The sequence below is a fragment of the Ptychodera flava genome, chromosome 6 (assembly GCF_041260155.1).
Source record: "Ptychodera flava strain L36383 chromosome 6, AS_Pfla_20210202, whole genome shotgun sequence".
Classification (NCBI taxonomy): domain Eukaryota; kingdom Metazoa; phylum Hemichordata; class Enteropneusta; family Ptychoderidae; genus Ptychodera; species Ptychodera flava.
In genome coordinates, this window is record NC_091933.1 from 32,458,031 (window position 1) to 32,481,691 (window position 23,661).

General features: G+C 38.5%; 3 protein-coding genes across 5 annotated transcripts in view; all 3 read right to left on the reverse strand.

Annotated features, from left to right (window-relative positions):
- LOC139134449 (balbiani ring protein 3-like) overlaps positions 1–2,418 on the reverse strand; it is a 50,656-nt gene extending 48,238 nt beyond the window's left edge. The window contains exons 1-3 of the mRNA XM_070701310.1: positions 2,238–2,418; positions 795–926; positions 429–566 (exon numbers count right to left, since the gene is read on the reverse strand). Coding sequence (XP_070557411.1) covers positions 429–566; positions 795–926; positions 2,238–2,418 — 451 coding nt within the window. The remainder of the gene's footprint in view (positions 1–428; positions 567–794; positions 927–2,237) is intronic.
- Positions 2,419–2,849: 431 nt separating this feature from the next.
- LOC139135520 (uncharacterized) lies at positions 2,850–15,568 on the reverse strand. Its single transcript, XM_070702933.1, has 12 exons — positions 15,384–15,568; positions 11,876–12,035; positions 11,405–11,553; positions 11,106–11,225; positions 10,116–10,337; positions 8,933–9,118; positions 7,951–8,124; positions 5,862–6,050; positions 5,356–5,535; positions 4,790–4,936; positions 4,019–4,174; positions 2,850–3,040 (listed from the first exon to the last, which is right to left on the reverse strand). The coding sequence occupies exons 1-12, from the start codon at positions 15,436–15,438 to the stop codon at positions 2,865–2,867; spliced, it is 1,914 nt and encodes a 637-aa protein (XP_070559034.1). The 5' UTR covers positions 15,439–15,568; the 3' UTR covers positions 2,850–2,864.
- A 3,976-nt stretch (positions 15,569–19,544) lies between these two features.
- Positions 19,545–23,661, reverse strand: part of LOC139135531 (uncharacterized) — a 46,742-nt gene continuing 42,625 nt past the window's right edge. For all 3 annotated transcript variants that reach the window (XM_070702963.1, XM_070702962.1, XM_070702964.1), the window contains 3 exons: positions 21,184–21,359; positions 20,431–20,548; positions 19,545–20,094 (listed from right to left, as the gene is read on the reverse strand). In XM_070702963.1, coding sequence (XP_070559064.1) covers positions 19,975–20,094; positions 20,431–20,548; positions 21,184–21,359 — 414 coding nt within the window. In that variant the 3' untranslated portion in view covers positions 19,545–19,974. The remainder of the gene's footprint in view (positions 20,095–20,430; positions 20,549–21,183; positions 21,360–23,661) is intronic.

Sequence of the window (23,661 nt, forward strand, 5' to 3'; positions counted from 1 at the left end):
AAATAGTTAAGGGGGAGGGGGGACGTACATGATAGATAAAAAACTCAGTCCAGTATGTACACCAAATACACATACATGTATGAATTGATCTCAGCGACATTTCAAATATTAAAGAAAACATGATTAGACAAACCTCTGCTGAAATGTGAAAAGTGCTTTTTATAGCGTCTATGTACAATCATCATACTGCCCTCTCATGTTAAAAACTGAAATATGAAAAGTGCTTGGAGTGTTAGTGTACAAGTATGTATGATACCGCCCTCTCGCGTTCAGGTGCGATAAAGAAGGTTAAAAACTGCCTGGTGTAAGCTGGTTACATTGATCAGTGTCCATACAAATGTCATCTTTCTATACCATTTTTTTCTTCATCGACACTATATCCTAATTTCACTTGTGAAGCAAAGAGCGTGAGACACATATTTACATACCTGTCATGGAAACACAGACATGACCACATCCATTGGAACAGCATTTCATATCCTCTTCGCAGTCGTGATCTCGACTACACTCCTCCACACAAGAGCCAAGGGTATTGGGATCTGCAGCAGGACAGGTACCTTCCTTGTCTGTGCAAAGACAAAAAGTTATGTCACATAGGTAAGAGAGCCGTGTCAGATTACAATTTAAAATTGTTTTACATACTGCTGAGAAAGATCTTTGAATATGAAGATGAGAGGAGCCGTATCTTTAGTTTTAACCCTTGCACTATCATGGTTTGGCCCAAACCCACTGCTATGGATGGTGAGTGTGGACCAGTCTACATGGAATTAGGGGTGAACAGATAAAACACTAACTGCATGGTGCTCTTCCTCGTCTCCTGGTATTTTCAACTTCGTTACCATTCTTGTATGTGCACCAGCACTGTCCATCATGACACTGCTCCTTGTCATAGTAACCCTCTTCTGTGCATCTTGGCACCATCATTCCTAAAATTTGAAAATCAACCAATGACAAAATTGTTTTCAAAAATGTCTTCACACTGCAACGTCACTGTCCTTTTTTCAAATGAATTATGGTAAACACTTGAATGCAAGTCACTTGTGAGAAAATGAAAACTACATAATATGCCACTGTTCTGTGACATCTTCTTCAAGGAGTTATAGTGTGCAGTCTTCTGATCAGTAAGACCACAGGTGCTGTCTTCCGAAAGGACCATTAACATTTGGGAGTGTGGTGATAATAGTGTCAAATAGTTTAAGTTTCTTTGGTATTCAAAGATTTGACAAATTTCTTAAAGGGAGGGGGGTCGTACGAACTCTGCTCACAGGTTGCCAGGGACCCTACAACCGATTTAAACACTGTATCCAGGTTATGTTGGCAGGGTTCAGCATGACTGTCTGTACTTGTGAATCAATCACAGCCTAAATGCATCATTTTGAGCCAAAAGAACACTCCACATGTTTCTCTATCCCTCATGGACCTGCATGTTTCCAACACAGTTTTTTCAAAGCAATATTTCTCATCAAAGATGACAAGGAAACCCCCTAATACCATATATTTTCCAAAAGCAGAGACTCTACAGTTTAGTATGGTAGCTGTAGTTTACTCGAAGGATAAAGTGGGTGTATATTTGGGGTAAAAACCTCAGTCTTGGTATTAATGATGGAAATTAAATTAAGTCAAACACTTGAAGCTATTTTCTGAAATGTAATATTTCACTTTAAAGAAGAGTATATGAAGAAAACAAAGACAACTTTATTTATAGCATTATATATCCTCATATTAAAATGGCAAGGGTTGAAAGACTGACACTCAAAATAAGTTATTAAAATCATGATTAGCAAAATTAAAATGTCTCCTATTCAACATATAAAAACTTTATTGCCAAACAAAATAGTCATTTTGTTAAATAGAATTTAAAGAATATAGTGAGACAATTTCAGAAAATTTGACCCTGCCAGAGAGGAGTTAAATTCTGTGGAAATTTTGAAATTGAGAAGAAAAAGAAGCCAGGAAATCGGGTGATTTGCATACATTTGCATAAATTAACACTTCTTTATCACGCAACTTACACCTGCTTGGCAAGCTAAAAGGTGAACCCAACCAATATTTTAATCTTGGGTTGACAAATTAATTAAAATTGAATTTACATCTGCAAAAATGTGATTTTTTAGCAAAATATGCTGTGCTGGGTGCAGCACCCCATTAATTTATGTCTGAACATTTAAAATGTCTTATTCAGTTCAGTTTTGGTATTCCTGTGGCTGTCATTACACAACACATAGGAATAGCCTTACCTTGCGGAAATGGGTTTGGCATGTCCTGCAATTCTTTACGGCATGGCGGTTCATCAGCTGGTACTATTTCTGTGAGAAAGAGAACATCAACATAAGAAAGCAGACTAGAAATCTGAAATTGGCTGACGCAAAAAAAGTCAATATGAATTGAGTTGGTTTCCTGGTCCAATGCTACATCCATGTACCTCTGCCCCTTCTTTAATAATTCAATGATCAATTGGCATTAGTTGAGGAAAATTGTTCATCTCATTTCTGCTCCAAATTTTCTGCTAATACTTTGCTTGGTGAGGGATGTACCTTTCCGAGTTTATACTTCTCTTCTACTAATAATTATCATATTCATATTTTCTCTTGATTCATTGCTGATGTAATCACTCTGTGATCCTCTTCCATTTGATAAAAACAGAGACGACAATATATTTTTTTGGAATTTTTCTCAAATTTTTGTAAAAAAGGATTTACAATTTTCAATTATGACAACAGAGGTCCAGACAGTAAACCCTTCAAAAGCAAACACACCCACTGATGTTTTCTTACAAAGAGATAAAACATTGAACAGATCAATAAATCTCTTCACAATCTAATCTAACTGCTGGCAATAAAATCTGCAGATCAGCCGATATCATATCACAGCACCGCAGCCATATCAATATTTACCTGGCTCAAGCCGACCACTGTGCAAACATGCCCGCAGCCATTAGAACAGCATTTTTGGTCCCCGGGACATTCCTGATCAATAGTGCACATCTCAGCGCAAACACCAACTGGGCCTCCGTCTACCACTGGGCAGGTGCCTGGTTTTTCTGCATGAAAAAAAGTAAAACACACGACAACAATGATTCTCTGGTTCTGTCTCTTTTATGATTTAATTCTGTTTATTGTTTTGGAGAGGAGGGAAAATTCTCTGTATTGTATTATTTATTGCAGGCAGTACAATTGTGATAACATATCATTGATTTCTGATGAATTCCAGCACACGCAAAGTCTCACATATATCTTGTTTTGACTTTGCACACAAGCAATATGTGATACTTTCATTGCAAAAGACAGTTTCTTCTTCTCCCGACAAGGAGTTGCAATGCCAAGGTATTCAAGTTGTCAACTAATCAAAGATTGCTTTCCACAAATGAATTGCAAATACTGCGTTCACACGGGGTCCATTGAAACACTTTTTGAAATGTCTCAGGTCAAATACAATATAGTGGCATAAAAAAACTACATGTATGAGTGAACGGTCCTTATAAGTCATACTGGTCCCAGAAGGTTTTAGATTTGAGACGATGTTGCCCGCAAGCAGACCTGAGCCAGTGTAAGGATTAACTCTATCTGCAACACGTTGTCCAAACAGACCGAGATGCAATTGAAGAGACTACTGCATCTCATTGTCGTAAACCACACGCCCCTCTACGACAACAGCTTTGCATAGGTCTGTGGAGCGGATTTCATGCTCTGGCTCCTGCAAGAATGTTGCATCTCCGGTCAACAATCAGTCTGATGAAGAGGTTGAATTACTAATTTCAGTCTGCTCAGATGAAATCATCCAACGAATGCTGAACCAAACATGCAGGGACAACCATATTCATTAAAATAATAGTGGAAATTTAGACTCAACCAGACAGCCGAGCAGTGCCACACGAAAATCAAATCACTGAAACCCCAATACAAGCAAATTTTAGATAGATGTAGCAACAGACGAAGTGATACAGGAAGAACGCATGTAACTTTTTATTGTTCAAAATAACTTTCATCACATCATTGAAAGCATACAGTTGTACGTTTACCTCTCATGGTTTCTTCAGCATTAAGGCAGACGTGTCCACAACCATTGGAGCAACACTTCTCATCACCAGCACAATCGTAGTCACTGCCACATTTCTCAGCGCAGACGCCATAGATGTTTCTCGTCGCATCAATTCCTGGGCAAGAACCTGGTTTCTCTGAACATGCACACAGGACGAAACAAGTTGTGTAACTGCAAAACATACTTTACAAAGATATGATGGTTGTGTGAAAATTATATTCGCCAACTATAAAAATATGCATCATTAAACCATTCATCGCATCCATTGTCAACCGTGATTATTTATTAAGTTTCTCTAAATTCATACTGTCACTGTAAAAACTTCAGTTTTTTTAATAAATGCCATAGCTGCATTGATATACAGTGCGCACTCTATGGGGAGGTGAAAAAAAATGTTTTTGAGTCAGATTGCTTGGTGCAAAATGATGCAGGCAAGTATAACGCCCTCTATTATTGTATGCTCTTCTTGATTACTCATACTCTTGAGCAAGTCTGCGAGAAGACAATGAAAACAACAATGGCTGTGCCCTTTCTTTCTCATTATTCAAAACAGCTAGATGAGTGGTTATCAGTGCATACTATGCTACAGGAACTAATAGAAATGATGTACTCAAATATTTTTTTCCATGTAAATTATGAATCCACTGAACATTCTTTACAATCAAATTGTACTTGTAATTTCACAGCATCGGGCAGGTCTAAGCTGATACTGCAGACAACAAAATCGTTAATTTTCAATCTTTCACTTCACCTGCTGGTGGTTTGCATTTGTGACCACATCCATTGGAACAGCATTTGTAATCGGACTGGCAGTCATCATCACTAGAACACAGCTCAGCACAGGTACCGAAGGACGACCCAGACACTGCAGGGCACTCACCGGGCTTCTCTGGTGTCACTGATAATAAAGCAATGTCAGAAAATCTTATATGAGGAGGGTAAATTCACGATCAAATGCTTGATTGTCTGAATAACTGGCATACATAATGCACTGTATATAGGGATAGATAGACAGACAGACAGACCGACACACATACATCATACGCCCACACAAATACATGCATGCAGTATTGAAAACTGAGAGCTAGTATTTTTGACTTCATTTTTGAGTTGAATAATGAACTGTATAATATAGACACAAGACAGATGTAGAAAATGCAAGACAGATACCATTAATAGAGATTTATAAGTTTCCTTGATTATTAAGCATTTAAATAATGCAAGATGTTTGAATGATATGTGCATAATGATTTTCATCATTTGTCTAAATTTCATTTATGTTCATGAAAGGCACGCAAAGTACAAAATAACATTTACCCTGTATATCACAGCTAACTTGGTTTCCATTACCGTCGAAGAATTCAGCTTTGCAGTCTCCGCAGTAGTTGGGCTTACACCTGGCAGAGGGATTGGCAGCACAGGATGCACCATCACAGGGATTCCTCACGCAATTGATGAGTGGAACTCCAAGAGGACATTGCGAACTTGAATGAGTTCCTGTGATATCACAATTGAAATACAGCTGACACTATTGAAAAACACTCTGAACGTGTTGCGATGACAAACAAAGGGTAATATTTGCATAAATTTGCATAATTTACAAATTTAAATACTGGCGTGTTTTTTTCGCGTATGCAACAACAATCAGCAGCTCATGCAAATTACAATATGGGGCATCCTAGTACTGGAAAGGGAGAATTAAGTTAAATATGGTGACAATACAGCCATGCGAGAGTCGTCTCTGGTGAACATGAGGCCTGTAAAACCAAACATATCAATACGGTAACTTTCCAATAATTTGATAAGCATTCCTCTACACTTACCTCCATTACCACACTCTACAGGACTACCATCGTCACCGAAGAACTCTGTGTTACAGCCACCACAGAAATTGAATTTACAGCGAGCGTTGGGATACCGAGGACACGTGGCAGCAAGACAAGGGTCAACCCTGCACGCCACAATGGCAACACCTGGTGGGCATCCGTAGTAGTCGTTGTCTCTATTGCTAACTGCAAGACAAAAAATACCGTCAAGGACAGTGTGCTCACATTAGGTTTGAATTGGTCCATTTGAGAAATATTTAAACCAGGAAAAACAAGAATGACAAAAGCAAATAAGGTCTCCAACTTAGGTACTGGAGGTCATCTTTAGAAACATGCATATCAACTTCTATAGCAATGGGAGAAGCAGATCCTAAATACATAAGCAAATGTCAACAACAAAAAACAGAGAAGGCTTGATAAAAAGAAAAGGTGGGAGTGGGCAAAAAATGCACAAGGGATCTGGTAAAAAAGTAATGCTACATCATTGATCTTTTAAACCCTACCCCCTCCTGCATATCAAATGTTCCACCCCTTGGTATTACATAAGACCAAATGACAGGAAGTACATTTACAACCTTGGAGATTTTTAATTAATGCCACCAGTGTTATCATTCTAATGTAAACAGCACTTAAGTTAGTTACAGATAGTGAAATGCCTTCCACTGTGGGTGGTGATTACAACATATGAAATTATCCTGGATCCAAATTTCTCATCAGTTTTTGTATGTCTTACATAGAAAAGTTGCAAAACTTGGTCCAAAATGAAAAAAATCACCTCAGCTTTGTTTTCTGGATCAAATTTTCCTACAAATTGGTATCAAATATGACAAAATTATGTTCACAGCCTTCAAAATTGTCTCACAACGTATCCTGGGTTAGTATAGGTCATTTAAGGTCACAAACTGAGAAAAGTACCTAAAATATACAAATTTTGGGGTTTCCCAACACTTTGAGCAGAAAATTTATCTAATAACATCTTTCGGGACTTTATACCAAATTACAAAGCTATCAAACAAGGGACTTATACCAAATTACAAAGCTATCAAACAAGTAATGTTGAGATAAAGTTTTCTTGACCAAAAATGACAATATTGTCTTAAAATACAATTTTCTATATTTCAGGACAATTTCCACATATCTAACTATTGTCATCTCTGTACGTCTGTGTACGAAATATGAAAGCTGTCTGTCCAGGGGTTTTAAAAAGGAAACACTGTCTAAGATTTTTTGACCAAAAATGACAAAATTGCACAAAAATAGTAATTTTCCCAATTTTGTCATAATTTCAACAAATTAGAAGAGTAACACCCTTGCAAAGAGACAACCCAAATTTGAGAGCGATTGGGCCGGCGGTTTCAGAGAAGAAGAATTTTTACTGAAAATGAGAAAAATCACAAAAAAATTCAGCAAAAATACAAAATTAAGGATATCTTCACAATATTCATAAAACTGTGTAAGGTTAACCTAAGGTACTTGCACACAAGTTTTCAAAGCAATCAAAAAAGCGGTTCTTGAGTTATTAATTCTTAACCACTTTCACATTTTGTAAGCTCATTTGCATAATTTTGGCAATGCAGACTTCATTTGAACAAAATCCCATCTATAGCCCAGGATGCATCCACAGACCAAATACCAAGCTGAAACGTGCAGTGGTTTGCGTGTTTTTGATGTTGATGGACATACTGTACGTACATACATACATACATACATACATACACACATACATACAGACGCCATCGACTTCAGCCTATACGATAAACTCACATTGGTCAAACCAAATGTGAGCTAAAAAGCAAACACCGATGATGATGGACAATATCAGGCAGGAAAATATCAAATATTCACTGGACTAGCTAGCTGTCCTTTACAGCCCTCGGCTGTCTTTGCTAGGGCAGGGGCCACGTTCCCAAAAACTACCCTCGATTAAATAGGCCTGTAAAGTGTGTATCTTGTGGTAGAAAACTGCCTGTAAGAAGGAAATCAACTCCTCACTAGCTATTCTGTACACCTCAAAACAAATGTTTCAAAACTGAATGGTTTTACGCAAGGCTAAATTATGATGTTGTAAAACTTTTCAATGACTCACCTCCAAGTCTGCAATCTACTTTGTTGCCGTATATATCATAGAAATCAGCATTACAGCCACCACAGTAATTTGATCGACATTGAGCATTAGGATATTTCGGACATTTGGCCTTGTCGCACGGATCACGCCCACAGTTTACAATCTCAACACCTGGCCTGCATCCATGTTGTACGGCTGAAAGAAATTGTCGGGAAATGTGTTCATCATGACCTTTGACCTCAATATGGATAGATACCCATTATTATAAGTATGTAGGCAAGTTGGACCGTGAATAAAGAAATGGGAGAGACAGGCCTACTGCTAACAAATATGACAAACACACATGATTCATAGATTTCAAAGAATTAACTGCATGCTATTCACGTTCTATGCATCTAGACATGTTCCTGCACTATCGTAAGTTGTCTTTTTACATATATGTTTATACTTTGAAAAAATTCAAGTTGTAGACATATATGTTTAAGAAGGGGAATCAAGCCACATCACTGATTTTGTTTGGGTGTCCACATGAAAAGAGTGCACCCTAGTACAGTATGCTGCTACTCAAAAGTTCCTAATCCAAGCGTACACATGGCTGACATGCTCCTTATACTGTATCATATACATGTACATATGTAGGAAACTATGTTGTCACCAAGTATAATTTTAACTTAAATGATAAAGTAATCGACACATTCTGTAGGCCACATACTTCTCAGTAATGCATTATGTATATGCAAAGGAGCTTGAATACTGACCTCCACATACAAAAGTTCATAGATTATGTGAACATTTTTTGCATAAATTATTACAGAATAGAAATTTACATGATACCAGCATATCTTGCACTGGGAAGTTAACATTGAAAGAGTGTATGTACAACAACAACTTGATCAAGTGGCTAAATCTAACACTTCCACTCAGAAATCATGCACACTTTCAGTGAGAAATCTAACGTGAAAATGTTGTTACCTTTCATCTAAAAACAGTGAATTATATTTACCTTGACTTTGGCACTCAACCTTCTTGCCAAATATATCAAAGTGTTCAGCATTACACCCTCCACAGAAATTGGCTTTACAGCGATAATGCGGGCATTGGGAGTTTTCACAGGGGTCGACTGGACATTTCACCTCACGCACGCCTGGAGGGCATTTACCAGTGGTGGCGCTGTCTACATCAACGACACCTGAAAAGTAAATCCTTACCTCAGTGGATGCCATTGGCTACATTGCATTTATATCAAAGTAATGTAATTTCTCATCACGGTCTGTACAGCTGAATGTTAAAGTCAACATTTGGATTTTAGTTGGGACTGGAAATCATTTGTCACTGATAACATCGCATGTTTTCCACACCGCTTCATATTTCCAGAGCCAATGCATTGCATTTCAAACTAATTTTGGGAGAAGGACAAGAAAATACACCAATTTTCCCTATTTAATACGATGAAATTATCAAAAGTTACAGACAAAAATAGAATAGTAAGTTCTCAACTTTTTACAGGCAAGAAAGCAGAGGCAAGTATGTGTCTCTGTTATACAGAGCAGTTAATGCTTTCTTTGCAGTTTTGTTCTATTGAACGTGTAGTCATTGCTAGTATCTGTTTTTGGTAGTCCTGGTTCAAGTCAAAGAGTTTTGTGAAATAAAGTCATTCCAGTAATTTATTGCACATTAGTGTTGCTTCTTTGCAAATTGCTTTAACCTGGATAACTGCAATTGCGTCGTAAACAGTCTTCACGTGGTTCTACAAAGGTGTGGTACATGCCAATATATTTGAGATAATTGACATGGGTAAGTTAAAGTCGGAATCTCACGAAAACTACAATAGACTTTGATAACTCTATTACATCACATTCCAAAAATAGTTTTCATAGTTTTCCTACAGACAAAAATATGATCCCGAATTAGACGTTTCTATCCAAATACAGGCACCGGGCAAGGGTGTGATACAATTATGTGCGGTATAAAATGCATGGATGTGAGGGCGCTTTTCCTATAGCTTTTAATACACAAACACTTACATCCAGGTATATGACAAGAACAATTCCTTCCCTTCAGCTTGTCTTAAAAGCAAACTATAATCAGCATGTGAAAAATATAAAACAAACATTTCTTTGGCTGAATGGAAATTCTCAAAAGTGATAAATTATAGCAGCCAGTGAACAATTATTTAAATATCTTACCTGGACCTCTCCTTCTACTTGGTGTTTTGTAGTAATATACCATGGAGATAGGCCCACCACCCATGGCATTGAATGCCTGTACAATAAAACCATATTGTGTCTCCGGTTTGAGCCCTTCAATCACAGCCCTAGTGTCTTTCCCATCGATGCGTTTGATTGGCCAAGACATGTACGATTGTGAATACTCTGCCGAGTCCACCTCAGTGTAAAAGATGATATGACCTAAAATATTCAAAATAATGAGAATCAAAAATTGTTTTCATAACCAAGTGTTTTGACTCATTTTTCTCCTTGTGACATTTTAAACATTTTCTATCTTAGATGGAGAAGCCTAAAAGAATCGTAACTACACTGTACTGTGCTGTACTTGAAATTATTTTCTTTCATAACCGAAAATAAATCCAGAGCTAGAGGCAAATTTTGAATAAGCTAATAGAATAACTTCAAATTTACCAATATTTTAAAATCAAAATGGCCGGCACTGCAGTCTTTGTGGCGACACTCTGAGCAAAAACTTGGATATTTTGTATCCTTGAGATTGGAATCATGTGCATCCCTCTTTCTCTTGTAAGTCTCTCAAAGCTAACACGTTAAGCAAAACATGAAAAAAATTTAAAGAACTTCAATTTCTCTGAAAAGCTGTTTTGCAAGTTCCTTTCCACTAAAGACACCATCATGCTGATGGTCTTGATCAGGTCTTGTGTTACAAAGTCGGCCACACAAATTCACTTTGACTTCAGTTTTCAGTTTTCATTGTACCTTAATCCCTTATATCCTGGACCAAACTGGTCTGCACTCCCTAAGTCCACTATAGTGTGTCCACATTGGTTATTTTGAAACATACACCTGTGTCAGGCCAAACTGAATTTTGTAATGTGAATGAGAACAGATACTCCAGTGATCCTACCCAGACAGAATTGCTCCAGAAAAGGCTTTTACAATTTAAAAACCATAAACGTGTTCTTGTCTTGCAAGTTACACATGACTCACCTGTAAGTTCATTGTCAGGGTCATTTTTGGTGGTCCATCGTATCAAACCATTGACAGTATCATAACCTCCATATTCTTCGACACTCTCAATAATTGGAACAGAGGTTGGTGATCCTTTTGCTGTGTGCGGAAAAAAACATTTGCAAACCCATTAGGAACCTAAAGAGGAATTGTTCTACTCAGAACACAAGTCATCGCTCGCACCATTGACATGCACACCACGATACAATGGCTGTGTGCCTGTTATGGTTCAAAAACGTAGGCAGAATGAATTTGGTTTTAAGGGGGAGTCGTCTTACCCTCTAACACTACTGTTGTCACGGCAACTAGTTCGCTTGGTTCACTGACACGCCCATCTTGCACGATATTGATGAAAATTTCGTAGCGGGTAAAAGGCGAAAGGTTCTCCAGCGCTCCCCATGCTTCATCTGCCTGTTCTTCCTGGAAGCTGAGTCAAAACATCAAGTACCGTTATCTTGACTGCTATCACGGTCCCTCTACCATGGACTGTGATTACTGACAGACACCGTGATATCCAAAGCACCACATGGGAGGCCGTATAACGCCGGGAACACACAGCGCACGATACGCAGGGCTAGCATCAAGAGTAACAAAACGCGCTCTCTCTCTCTCTCTCTCTCTCTCTCTCTCTCTCTCTCTCTCTCTCTCTCTCTTATTGCATCGAGTTCAATAGTTGATTTCACTATGCTTCTTCCTAAACCATGGAAAATTTGACACCAGGAAAATCGAAACTTGCGAAAATCACATACCTGGTCTGCCACGGATGAGTTGCCCTGAAGTTTATCAAGTATAATCTGCCACGAGGGGGAGCCCTTCCACCGGGTACATCCGGGTCTCTCCAAGTTATCATGATTTGATTCACTGTGTGCGCCCTTGCAATGACATGAGTTGGTGGCTGTGGATCTTGAGCTGCGTACAAAATTTTTATATATGAATAACATATATTCGTACAGACACTTTCACGAGAGGAACTGCAGTGAGCTGTTATCAGCGTAGCATGTATGCGCGGCAACTTCAATGCCAACAGAGCCAGAGGCTGATGTGCCTATTTCGTCTTCAGGGACCGATTAAAAGAAAATGTAAGCTTATGGATGAAAAATGAATAATTTAAAACAAATTTTTTACGCCATTTTTAAGAAGTCGTCAAACAGTTGGACGACGACGCCTTCACATTGTACACATGTACGATGGTTACGGTCTAATGTGTTTTAGTGGTTTGTTTACAGTACAATATTATTTATTTGTAGCTCTCAGGAGAGTTTGCGCGCGTTTGATGTTGATGATGCTGACGGGGGGGGGGGGGCAACAGTCGTCGGAACTGCGCCTGTGCGAGTTTCTTGATTACAAACAATGTATTTCGTGCACGAAATTTAGAGGCACCTCATCATCATAGCTGCAACATTTAAATTATACGATGTAGATTATGACAGATATGTTTTAACTTTCATCAATCACCATCGTACCTTGGATACAGCGTTGCCTTTGGTCGTATGGGTCCCATACGACCTTTGAGCGCAGTTCCAGAAGAAGCTATTCTCGTTTCTATTGTCTATGACATCATTGTGTTATTATTCATTAATTGTTCGGTGCAAATTTCTGAGGTATTCTTATATCTAAGCGAAACCGATAGAACAATACTCGTTTCTCGTTTTATTGTTTTGACCATCAGATCAAAGGCAGCTAGAAAGTTTCCGGAGATGCCTCCTTCAACAGTACATGTACTAGTGTTCGATGTTTGGTTCATTTCTACGAGTATCGCGTACTTGTTCTGCCGATCTATTCGGACGTATAGGCCTACGTAAACATATCCGCTGATGTTATCCCTGATGGGAAAAGTGTGAATTTGCTCAATCGATTTACAGAGTGATATCAAGCCAAATATATCTTCCTTGCCAGCACAAAAAAAAGCTGAGAGAACCGACGTTCTTCAAAATTCTGGCAACAATAATCCATATTGATTGCATTCGTGTGACAGATGAACTCATATTTAGGAAATTACTCAATCCTCTGCTACCATAACATTTGGTCCAGAGGAAAACATTTTGCAACTAGACGCGGGTCCATAATAATGCAATTTTCTAGTGCATGAAGGTGCTTTCTGACGATGTTTTAATGTTTAAAGCCGTCCGACATCAGCATTTGTGCGATTTATATCCCCGACAGCTGCAAGTTTTTGACCTTTGACATACAGATATGGAAGCAGCTTCTTGTCTTCCACTCCAAAACATATCGCGTATCATTCCGATTGTCACTGCTATTAATAGCACATGTTGCGTGGCGTCTTGGTAGCATTTAACTGTACAGTTTGCTCCAAGTGCTCTTTGATGAAACTTTCAAAAACTTTTCGAGCGACAAATTTGCAATGTGCTGATATTGTTTCGCTCGTAATTCCTTTTTGGACACACCAAAAGAAATTACGGGATCTATATTATATCCTTATATAGGGTGGTCAAAACTGAGGGGAAATTAAAATTTGCAGGGTAGGAATACTTCTTCCTATTGCTATTAGCAACTTGAAAAAAAACCGATAAGTTAGTATGAAATCAGAAAAATACATGTGATTTTTAGCTCTTTCCAAATTTCAAACAACCTTCAGTAAGTTTTTTGGGAATTCAAATCACAATTTCGTCGTTGGATTTTCTCAATTCAAATATAAACCCTGGACCTAGAGTCTATGAGTCAAACTTTTGTATTGGAAAAGAAACACGTCACTCTCAAATAAAGGGTGGCGCAAATAGTTGCACGGTAAACATTGTTCAAGTCGGTGTAAAAATCAATCTTGCCATTCATAATGAACAAAGCGTTTCTTATCTTGCAGGTTGCAGTTCATACTAACATCCGTAGTTAGGGTACAGTGTCTGACCTTTGACAGAGTTCACATGAACTGAAGGATGCAGTACGTACATAAAAAGCGGCTGTTGAAATTTCAAAGACTGCACAAGCGTATCTGTGCCCGAACGACGGAAAGACAATAATCCTAAAAAATCTAACAATTTTCAAAAAAAAACTAAGATTTTGATGCTACTACTTTACGGGTTTCCCAAACTCACTTTTTCTGGTGCGAAGTATCGTTCTGAAATGATAAAGCGTCCAACAACAATCGCAAGTGACTGTAAGGTTTGAAAAAACAATTAAGGTAGATCGCGCCTCGGGGACAGATATTCAGACTCTCAAACTTTTACAAATCTTTTCTGATATACCACTTGTAGGGGCTCACTTTAAGGCTCTTGGTAAATGAAAACTTTTCACCGGCTTAGTTTTTCGAAATTAGAAAATTTTATTTTTCTCCATAGAGTTAACCACAGTCGCTCGAGAGCTATTCAGCTCTGGGACTACAGTATTCGCCCCATAGACGAGTGTACATAAGCGAGAATGTACACTCGTCTATGGGGCGAATACTGTAGTCCCAGAGCTGAATAGCTCTCGAGCGACTGTGAGTTAACACAGGGATGGCGGCCATTTTGAATTTCAAATACCGGTAAATCTTGGGTAATTTGTTTCTCTTGAACCAAAATTTGCACGGTGAGCCCCGATTTTTATTCTTGATTTTGAAAGAAAGTGGTTGAAAGATTCCTTGAGGAAAGTTAGAGCAAAAGTTTAAGTCTTTCACTTTCGAGGCGCATACTACATTAATAGAACTTTGGAGGCGGGAGTAATTAATCCGGTCACTACCTTGTAGTGTATTGATGTTACGTAAGCGAGGCTTATACCTGGGAGCTCATGCTCTTTATGTTTTACACTAGTAGAATCAGTGAATATATGAAAAAAGCTGACACTTGCCATTTTGTAGGCGACATTGCGGGAAGTCTGAAGTGCTTCCCCTTTGAATCAATGAAAGGTTTCTTCCTTACACTGCTCCAGGAGTAAAACATACAGCGACAGACGATAGTTCAGTTACTTGCTTTCGAATAACCCTATTCGTGAGGGTAGAAGCGACTCGCTTCTACCTCTTTGCAGAGCCCCTCCATCATGCACAGTCCGCTGTTGCAGTCCTCCATGCACAGTCCCTCCATCGCGTGATGGAGGGACTGTCCACGGTCCTTTGTGGAGGGACCGTGGACTGTGTCACACAGTCATAACTCGCGAAGAGCGATGCAGACGAGTTGATAAGAATCGAGCTGGGCACCGGGATAAGCGCGAGGATCGCCATAAACCATCGGCTGGGTAGTTGCGTGTGGGTCAAACTTGTCAAGTTGCCGTGATTTGCCTTCTAGGCCACTGGTCAAAGATAACGTGTAAAAAAATCAAAACGCTTACCTAATGCACATGATGAAAATAATGCACACGCTAAAAGGATAGCGACGCGCCCCATCTTCACCGACGAAAATTATATCTTAGGTATATATATACTGTAAGACTTCGAAGAAGAGATAGGAGTTGGATTTGATGCGAGCTAGTGTCACCTCCCCTGTCTTGTGTGGATTGCGAACTGACCTGTCCGATTCTTTTATCAGGGGTCATGGGAGTTTACTTTATGGCCTGAGACAGTGATTAGATATGCCATTGTTAGAGGGCTTTTCTTTCAAGATTATTAATATGTTAATGTACAGGTTACAGTAGGCTCGTACAAGGATCATAGGAGGATGGTCATGAAGTCAATTAATGCCCAGGGGAATCGAAGTCACGTGACAAAATTTCCCCTTGACAACTACGCTGCCACTTTCAATTTAAAAACCTTGCAAAGCGAAGTATTATTTAGGATAATTTAAACAGAATTTCTTTGAAAATAGTCACTCTATGATTTCGCCACCTAGAGCTCCGGCGAACACATCTGGTCTTTTCGACATCACTCTGTAGCTGAGTGATTTTTTAGCTTTGCCGTCCTCGACAGAAGTATCCGCTGTCGTTTGACCTGTAAACACTGGCAGTATAAAAAGCAAGGAAATTGGAACAATGAGTAACATGTGTGACTAGAATTATGAATATGTATATCCGCCACCAGTGGTCTATTTGACCTGGCAGATAATGGAACGCGTAATCCGTCCCATGGGCGAAACAAACAAGTTAGGCCAATAAATCAACGGGCCGACGTGGCAATAAATCTTCAGACGCTGTCATCGGTGAACTCGAAATTTCTTTACTTTCAGGGATTGAGACGTCTGAAATTTCAGGACTAGTTCTGAGTCCTTGCAAACTTTCATGAGGGGATTGGCAGGCACAAAGCATGTAGTATCTAGGCTAATCCCCTGAATGCGGAAAATTTCCACGTTACCGAATTAATGGTTTGTGACTCCCCAGAGAGTAAATAAACTACCGATCAAGTAGAAAAAAAGATTACAATGTTTGTACATATGACACCACCTGTAATATTTGTAGAGTTATCACCGATTGACAGTCAGTTCGCACCTCAAGTAAGGTATCTTCTGTATCTTTTCATATGGAAATGATTTCGAACCTACAGCGTTTGTGCTGGGGAATCTTGGCATGTTCATTCAACCTTCGTGGTCTCACAAATTACTGCTTCCAAAAAGTTTTTTTGTAGCAAGCAACAAAGTCCTATCATACCAAGCCATGTATTTGCTGTCAGAAAACAAGGCGTGGGCAACTTGAAGTCCACTATAGCAGTTCATGCGGTTTTATTTCTTTATGACTGCAATATTTTGATATTTTGATGCAGGCCATTTCCTATGCTATAGTCTGACGTATGTACAGACGTGTGGGCAGTATACCATTCTGTTTGACTGCAGTACGCCATGACTAACCGCAGGGTAGGTCAGATTTACAAACTTGCAAATCTTGCTATCGTGTCAAAACGATTTATTAAGAAAAGAAAACAAAGGGTGCTTGGTATGTAGCGGCTGGTTTTGCATTTTTTGTTTTTGTTATTGTTTGTTTTGTTTTCATATTGTCATGTTCATTTTCCAGAGCCAGAGTTACCTATGATCACATGTTCACAAATCAAGTATCGCATCTCTCTCTCTCTCTCTCTCTCTCTCTCTCTCTCTCTCTCTCTCTCTCTCTCTCTCTCTCTCTCTCTCTCTCTCTCTCTCTCTCTCTCCTTTGTTGTCCGGGTAAAGCTCGGTTAGCTTTAGTGTTTGGTGTATTTGTCATTATTTTTGTTCTGTTATATTTGGTGCTCTTCACCAAAAATCACGTTAAGACGCCGCTGTTGTTCGACCCGTCAACATAACCTGTATATAATGTAGTTATCGTTTGTCAATTGAACCATAATCCGGACTAACATTCATTTGTCAACAGTAACGTTGTTAGATGTGCACAATATATCGTGGTTGTAAAGTTGATTTTTTTGTATTTCGACCTACCTCGTAAAGATGAATACGATAAAGCTTAAATATTTGTTTTATATAATAAATGTCTTTAGGCCTAAAGATGCCATCAAAAGTAACAGATACACCTCAAACCTAAAGATTGTCACCAATGGTACTCTACGTAGCCTGTGCTCCTACGTCATTGGTGATACCTCAGGCCTGTATTTTTTGAAAAAGATAAATTTATTTCCACATAGTCACAAATGAAACAAATCTACATAACTGTGAATGCCTGTATTGCTTGCGTGTTACTGAAGAACACGCCCTCGCTCGGTGGTTTATCTAGAAAAGGAACTTTGTCGACAACGCACTCTAAGAATATTCTGAATAATGAAAATCTAAATTTCCTTTTTTTGCCATTGTTATTACCCTGTTACATACTCTGGGATATCATCGTACGCATTGTATGCTAATCATCACATGACAAGACGAATTCCCGACTCTGATGTAATTTGTTGATTCAGCAAACTTGCATTTACTGGCGGCATTTTTACCACCTGAGTGACCTGAGGACGTTGACCCCCGAGAAGCACTTTGTAATTTGCATACAGCCAGTATCTTCCGAGATACGAGACACCTTAGCCTATCGTGTGTGACACAGCTGCAGCTGGTGGCAGATTCAGAAATCTTTCTCCCTAACTCAAGACTACGGTTATTTACTGTAAGTGCGCTGATTTTCCGTAAAGACCACAAATCTGCTTATCTCACAGTGAAACGTCTCGATTCCATAGAAATAAAGATACCTGCATGTGTCCTGTGCAAGTCAATAAAAGCGTAGCAAAACTCTAGCAAAGTGAAAAGGCTGTTCCCATGGACGTTTCCTGTCCTGTCTCAGGTGTAGCTGAGACGCGACAAAAGCTTGTGACTTTATTTTGACTCACGATCTCGGACATCCATAACTTTTAGACGTAGTCAAGTAACTTTTAGTGTATGTATTGTCGTGATTGTAGTCAAGTGAATAAACAAACTACTTATGCAATTTTTACACTAAATAAAAAATGGGCGCGGTTTCACCTAATGTCCCATCGATTTGAATCGTTTTGTGATGGGGTTATTATACCCTTTTTGTCTAAAACACAAAAATCCTTCTATCAGGAACCAGGCAATCCTAGTCCCCAAGAGCAGTTGGGATCGAGAGAATGGCGCAAAGATGACTTGATGCCCTATGGTGTCCTACGAAACATCTTGATTCAGTAGCCACTATGCCTGGCCAGCATGCGACTCATGTACAAATATTCCCATAAAGATAAAATTCGAAATTTATTTAAATTTCTGTGAATTATCAGTATCATCATAATATTTTAAGTTCAATGGGGACCTCAAGAACGTTATGCCCAAGCCCCGTACCCCTGTACCTGCCCACCTGGTACACTAAGTGTCCGGCCCCTGCAGCTTGTGTCCTATTAAAATCCGGAGAGCCTAATATCGGGTACGGACATGATTCTGAAACAACTTCAGGCAAAGAAGCAATTGAGCTTTTACATTTGGAAAGGCCTATTCTCAGTATACATTGGCTAGCGGCTAGCATCTTCTTTTAACCTGTGTTTACGTTCTGCAAAGTATATGGCTTGCTTATGCGATCAATCAATCCATGCCCAGAACTCAATATTGTTGTTATGACATCTTCAAGTTCCGTTGATCTCAACGTTATAAGATTTCCATGCGCATATAATCGTTGGAGAATATATATATATATATTATATATAATATATATATATATATATATATATATATATATATATATATATATATTTGTACTTGAAGTAATTTCTGTATTATTTTTAACGCTCTGCTTTAGCATCGAGCACTGTAATTTCCAACGAGGATATCTGTATACTTACACACACACACACACACACACACACACACACACACACACACACACACACACACATATATATATATATATATATATATTGTGTGTGTGTGTTTGTGTTTGTGTGTGTAAATATCTGATATAGATGTACAGGTTTTTACCCACAGAGCATCTGCGCATCGAAAATGTACCTTCCGAGTGACCCATTTCATGCTTCTTAACTTCTTAACGCCTATATTACGAGATACATATATTTCGATGTTGGTGTCATCAATGGTAGGAAATCTGCCATTACTCTGCATATAGATGTATACACATAATACACAGACCATGGAATGTTAAGTTCTTTTGTTTATTTTGTGTCACATCTGAGTACAAAAAATTAACTCGATCACGACTCTACATAGCTATGATGACAGAAGATTGGTTAATTCTAAGTTTATTGGTGAATTCTAAGTTTAATTGAATTAAGTCTTTGACTTGGTGAAAACAAAAACAAAATGACGACCCGAGCGCCCCATCAGGATGCTAGTGCGTCGCTATGCAGTAATGTCGATTTCTGTCTCAAGATTGGACACCGTGATGACGAACACTTTCATCATCCATCCTTTCCTTTGATCTGTGAATTCAGTATTTGTTTATTTCTTTGTTTTTCTATCTTTTCTCTGTACAAATTTGAGGCATAGATTACAATTCCATTGCTCAACAATAAACAGAAGTCTCTGAAGACTCATCCAGTATCAATCTCCAAATTACAGTACTTCTACTCCTCGGGCTTGGGCACGCGGCCAATCACACAGCAGCCAAGACGAGCGCCGGCGTTCCCTGTTGTCAGACTGCCTTGGTCACCACCTTGTCCAAGATCATCAACCCCGGCGTGAATCTGCGAGGGAAAGTTTCACTTCATCAGTGCTCGTAAGATACGATTGACCAGGTTAACAGAGCTTGTGACTATAGGAAACGGGAAGAAATCTACCAGGCCTACATCAGCACAACTTACAAATTCAAAACGTCTCTATTAATCGAATGCCCCGCCAAATACGGTGTCATCGCATGTTTTACAGTCTCACCCGCGAGATATGAAACAAGTTTTCTCTTCGACTCAACGCAATCAGTACGATATAATGTTAATAAGGCCTGTTTTATGGGGTGTTTGCAATTCGTCTGGGCTGATTCTCGATGTCCGGGCGAAAGCCTGAGCAAAGACTTCTGAACTTACGACAAAAGATCGCCCGATGATCGAGTTTGGGCCGAGCAAAGAGGCTACGTTGTCTGTCATTGAAAGTTGGATTTTGCCATCGCCGTCACTTACAATATTACCGAGATCACCAACATGTCTAGGAAGAACAAAATGAGAGAAAAACATGATTAAATGAGCAGAGCTTACATATATCATCACATATGCATATGTGGGAGATGCGTATATACAGATGTTGCAATGAGATGTTGCCTGCCACACTTTGAACAGTGGGAGCGATCTTTTGTGTTAGATAGACAGCGTTTGAAAATCAGAGTGAAATATTTCATTGCCATTTGAGCAAACATAGATCGACAGGGTAGCCAGACAGAACGTTTGAACTATAAAGTTCGATTTTAAGGCCTAGGATCAAAGGCAAAGTGCAAGAATATGCTTCATTGTGAGAAACTGTAAGGGGGTTTGAAACAAAGTGATGGAGTGTTCTCAGAAGCGCAGAACGTGTTCAATAAGAAACTTGTAATACTAAATAAATGAAAAGCAGTACCTGTGGGTAACTGAGCTACATTTTCCAATTTGTATTTGCTGTCCATCATAGCCGAATATGAATGGAGACTTTACCAAGTTATTGGAAAATTAATATTTTGTTTTAAACGCGGAATTCCCATACTTGCTCAGGCTAGAATAGAGATGTACAATAAATTGTTATTTCTGTTTGCTTTGAACTAATAATTCATTGTATATTCTTGAGAGCAAAATCGTAGGCATAGACTCTACCGTTCTTCGTCTTCTGGAGAGCCGTGCACCTTGTCATGAGGATTGTAATGACCACCGGTGGCGCTACAGCCCCGTTGCGAGTCGATGTAGCCATACTGGTGGACGTGAAATCCATGGGTAGTGTTGGGAGTAAATCCAATCAGGTCCAAGTTGATGACAATGGGATCGTCGGCTGCCTTGAAGTCGAAGATTTCAGAAGATCGTTAGTATTCATACAATAACACGCTACAGAGGTTGTTGGTGGCGATGAGAACTAAATATTTTTTATTCCGTTTATTGGTTTTGACAGGCATCATTCTATTTTCTGTATAGCAGACGATACGGAGATAACTGACTTGATACTGCTACATCATGAAGAATAACGGTATGGTGACTGCAACTTCATTATTGAGGTTCAAATGGTTTCCAGTTTTTAACTCAATTTTCTTGGTGCACCTCAGCGAGCACATTAAACTATACCCGAAGTTAGCTTTGCTATTGATTGATATTGAAGTTCAGACAGAAATTTCTGCGCCTCGGGGACAGATATTTGAACTCTCACTCTTTTACAATTCTTTTCTGATCTACCATTTGTTCAGGTTCGTTTTAAAGCTCTTGTTGTAAAAAAAACCACTTTTCACCGTCTTAGTTTTTTTGGAAATTTGAAATTTCATTTTTCTCCACAGGAGTTAACACAGGAATGGCGGCCATTTTGAATTTCAAATATCGGTAAATCTTGGTAATTTGTTTTTCTATTACCGAAATTCGTACGGCGACCCCAAATTTTTATTCCCAATTTTGAAAGAGAACGGTTGAAAGCTAGATTCCCTGAGGAAAGTTTGAACTAAAGTTTAAGTATTCCACCCCAAGGCGCATGGGCCCACTACCTTAAAGACTGAAAAAAGATGCGTTGATTGGCATGGTTAATTCATTATGCTGCCGAAACAAACACAATCCCCCCCCCCCAAAAAAAAAACAAAAAAATTGAGAGAAAAGACAAGAGTCGCAATTACCGGGCCTATAATTTTTGTGACATGATATAATTAAATACAGCAAACTGGTAGATCGATGAGTCTGACTGATGACGAGGGGAAGCGAAGTGTAAATATACAATGATATTTTCTTTCGTTCTTTAAGCTTTGCGGCTCGTCTGTAAACTCATCCGGCAGTCTTAACGAACGATGGCGAATTTTGCATGAAATAATGTACGAGGCAAAACGGAGTACATTATGGAGTCCAAAGTTTGCTTTAGTCCATTATGGGTGGGGAGGGGGTACATTATTTTTATTATTTATTGTTTTGGTAATTGTATAAAACACCACAATTCTGGGTTATCGGATAAATTGTCAGTATAACATGCCAGATGACGCACAAAATTCACTAGTATCGACAATAATATAATATAATATAATATAATATAATTATAATATAATATAATATAATATAATATAATATAATATAATATAATATAATGTAATGTAATGTAATGTAAGTAATGTAATGTAATGCAATGCAATGCAATGCAATGTAACGTAACGTAACGTAACGTAACGTAACGTAACATAACATAACATGCAATGCAATGTAATGTAACGTAACTAACGTAACATAACGTAACATAACATAACATAACATAACATAACATAACATACATAATATAATATAATATAATATAATATAATATAATATAATATAATATAATATAATATAATATAATATAATATAATATAATATAATATAATATAATATAATATAATATAATATAATATAATATAATATAATATAATATAATATAATATATTATAATATAATATAATATAATATAATATAATATAATATAATATAATATAATATAATATAATATAATAAAGAATAAGAATCTTAAAGAACTGTTACTGCAATTTCAAATCGATACTATAATCATTGTCACCCTTAAAGTGGCACTCCCACTTGGTAACATTTTTAAAGCACATTTTTTTAATGGCAACGGTCGATATTTGACGTGGCGACTGCGCGCGGATCGCGTGATATCGATAAAAACATTTCTTCAAAAAAGTAAAAGTTTGAATTTCGGTGGCCCACCTAAAGTCAGCTTCCGAACATCGAACGTGGCACTGGGGCCATTATCAGCTAAGCTATGGAGTACGAGTCTACACTTACGCTGCTGTATGCCACAGTACCACTCGCGTCGGTGATCGGTCATGCCCCGTGGGAGAAAGCTGAGTCTCACTTACTTGGCGAATAAACGAAAAACAATTTTTGCTGATTCCAACAGAATTCGCATAGGTGACTAGCACTAATAGGTACGGTTGATACATAGCGGCCGCCGCGTGGTATGCATAGACGCATACCACGCGCGCGGCAAACCACACGTACTGTGTGGCAGACGACAAAATGTAGTCATCGGAGGCGGCTAATATTTAACACGTAAAAACTGATGTTTATGTGGTATTGGTTAAAAATATAATACAACTGATTTAGAATAATGAAAACGACAAA